The sequence below is a fragment of the Priapulus caudatus genome, unplaced genomic scaffold, assembly GCF_000485595.1.
Source record: "Priapulus caudatus unplaced genomic scaffold, Priapulus_caudatus-5.0.1 Scaffold437, whole genome shotgun sequence".
NCBI lineage: Eukaryota > Metazoa > Priapulida > Priapulimorpha > Priapulimorphida > Priapulidae > Priapulus > Priapulus caudatus.
The window spans coordinates 188,412-191,080 of NW_014577498.1; the positions used below are offsets into that span (position 1 = coordinate 188,412).

The 2,669-nt window shown below is 47.8% G+C and overlaps 1 protein-coding gene across 1 annotated transcript in view; it reads right to left on the reverse strand.

The window, feature by feature from the left end:
- Positions 1-1,092: 1,092 nt before the first annotated feature.
- Positions 1,093-2,669, reverse strand: part of LOC106810381 — a 21,570-nt gene continuing 19,993 nt past the window's right edge. Inside the window, exons 11-12 of the mRNA XM_014813704.1 lie at positions 1,935-2,025; positions 1,093-1,608 (exon numbers count right to left, since the gene is read on the reverse strand). Coding sequence (XP_014669190.1) covers positions 1,503-1,608; positions 1,935-2,025 — 197 coding nt within the window. The 3' untranslated portion in view covers positions 1,093-1,502. The remainder of the gene's footprint in view (positions 1,609-1,934; positions 2,026-2,669) is intronic.

A 2,669-nucleotide genomic window follows, 5' to 3' on the forward strand; every position in this document is an offset into this window, starting at 1 on the left:
GTAAAAAAGTTTCCGACCAACAAAAATTTTGTAACTTTTTTTTAGGTTTTTTATGGACCAATACCAACATATTAGTGAAGAATCCAGCTTGTTTCACTCGATTTTCCGGTAGAGTGCACTTTATGACTGGACTACCAACAAGAAAATCGCAGTGCCGGAGCCGCGTATTAGCGCAGCGTTGATGTTTATACACGTCCTCCCTCCCTCTCTCCCTCCCTCCCTCCTTCCCTCTCTCCCTCCCTCCCTCTCTTCCTCCTTCCCTCTCTCCCTCTCTCAGTCCCTCCCTCCCTCTCTCCCTCTCTCACTCCTTCCCTACATCCCATCCACCCTGCCTCCTTCTCTCCCTCCCTTCCTCCATCCATCCCCCCTCTCTCTCTCTCTCTCTCTCTCTCTCTCTCTCTCTCTCTCTCTCTCTCTCTCTCTCTCTCTCTCTCTCTCTCTCTCTCTCTTTCTCTCCCTTCCTCCTTCCTTGCCGCCCTCCCTCTCTCCCTCCCTCCATCATCTCTTCCTCTTTCTCTTCCTTCCTCCCTTCCTCCATTCATTCCTATCTCCCTCCCTCCGTTCGTCCATTCCACCCTCCATCTCTCTCTACCTTGCTCTCTTCCTCTCTTCCTGCCCCCACCCTCCCTTCATTTCCTCTCACGTTCTCACCTCCTCCCCTCATTTCCTCTCATTCTTTCACCGATAAGGGTTCCTCCCTCCACCCCTGTGGCTTTCCCAGTCCGCCTCTCTCCAACTTGTTGGCAGTTGGAGAGAGTCGCGATGATTTTGGATGGTAAAAGATCCCCCCGCGAACGCGGTTGGTTCCCCAGCGGCCAGCGCTGAAACAACAGCCTTCGTCGCCGAGCTGCCGCCTTACGCTGTACCTCTTCTCATGTTTTCACACGTGCGACTCTCTATAGCGGCCATCTTATTTTCCGTGCGGTGCGCGCGCGTTTTTTTCGTCGCGCAGCGTTTAAAAAAGGAGCTTCGATACGGAGTGAAGAAGCAGCGAGGAGAGGGAAAGCGAGATGAATCTAAAAAATTGGCAAAGTGCAAATCATTAACATATATTAACATATATATATATATATATAATAGATGGGGTTACAAACATTTATCCGATTCATCTCGGCAGTAGGCCTACATAGCAATCGCTGCTGCAATAACACGTGGATAATGTGTACCTGGAAAGAACTAGGATGATTGATAGGCGAGCAATTCTCAATTATAACCTATTTAAATAACCAGATTCTGAGCATAGTTCAGAAAGCAAGGTAGTCAGATTTCATTCGCCTTGTCGTTAAAATAACATACGCGTGTGGCACATATATTCATATTTACATTGTCAAGAGGAATCAACATTGCATACAGACTTTAACAATTCTGTTATTGCGTATAGCATTTGTAGGTGTAGTAATAATATTACACGTTCATATATAACAATTCAACTATTGCGTATAACGTTTGTAAATGTACTACACGCTATATCTTGCGCATATATTACACGGGCTTTAGTGTGTTTATATATACGAGAACGACGGCCCTGGGCCTATCCTGTAGTGCATGTCTCTGGGGTAGACCGGCTGCACCACTTTCCTCACTGGCGGCAACGATGCGTTCTTCTTCCTACAAAGACAAAATAATAGATTTGCTGTTGGAACTCTTGCATGTAGTTCAGCATACCACCGAAATTTCTCGCCGAAGAAAAATGTGTACAGTGGCCACCCATACCCTCGGAAGCGCATGGCCAATCGCAATCGCAATGATCACTCGGCAGAGGAAATTGTCAAGTAAATTTGTCACTAATGACAAATTAATAGGCTCTTGCCACTTCGAAATTATAGGGGCCGTTGCCAAAAACGTTCCTAAAATGTAAAGGAACAGTTAGGAGTAGAATCAATCGGCGTTCTACCAACAGTTTCGGGTGATGAAATTTTGTCAGCTTTACTCACGTGTAATTCACGGGCTTCGTGTTACTCTTCGACATCTGGTACATTCTGTAGAATGCCGTAATGAGAATGGCAACAAGAAGAATCACGGCTCCTGTGTGAAAGTTTCAACTCACCATTAGTTGACTTGATAAGCGCGCATTCATTCTATATCTACTCTCTCTCTCTCTCTCTCTCTCTCTCTCGTCCCTCTCTCGCAGATCTCTCCGGTCCGATCTCTCTCGTACTCTCTCATCCTCTCTCTCATTCTCATCTCATCTACTGCTCTACCTCTCTCCTCTCATCTCTTCTCTCTCTCTCGCTCTCTCCGTCGTCAGTCTCTCGTCGTCACTCTCTCATCATCTCTCTCCTCTCTCTCTCTCTCTCGTCCTCTCTCTCTCCTCTCATGTGCTCGCTCGTGCTTCATCTCTCCTCTTCTCTCTCTCTCTCTCATCATCTCATCTCTCTCAGTTCATCTCACGTCTCCCTCCCGCACTCATCTCCTCGATCTCTCTCTCTCCATCCCAGCGCCTCCGGTCACTCACTCATCCCTCTCCTCATCAAGTCTCGTCTCTCTCTCCAGTCTCTCTCAATCATGCGTCACTCGACTCCTCTCTCTATCCTCCTGTCATCGCAACGCTCTCTCTCTCTCTCTCTCTCCTCTCTCTTCTCTCCTCCCCTCGTCCCCTCCTCCTTCTCTCCTCTCCTCTCCCTCTCTCTCCTTCTCTCTCTCTCTCCTTCTCTGCTCTCTCCCTCATC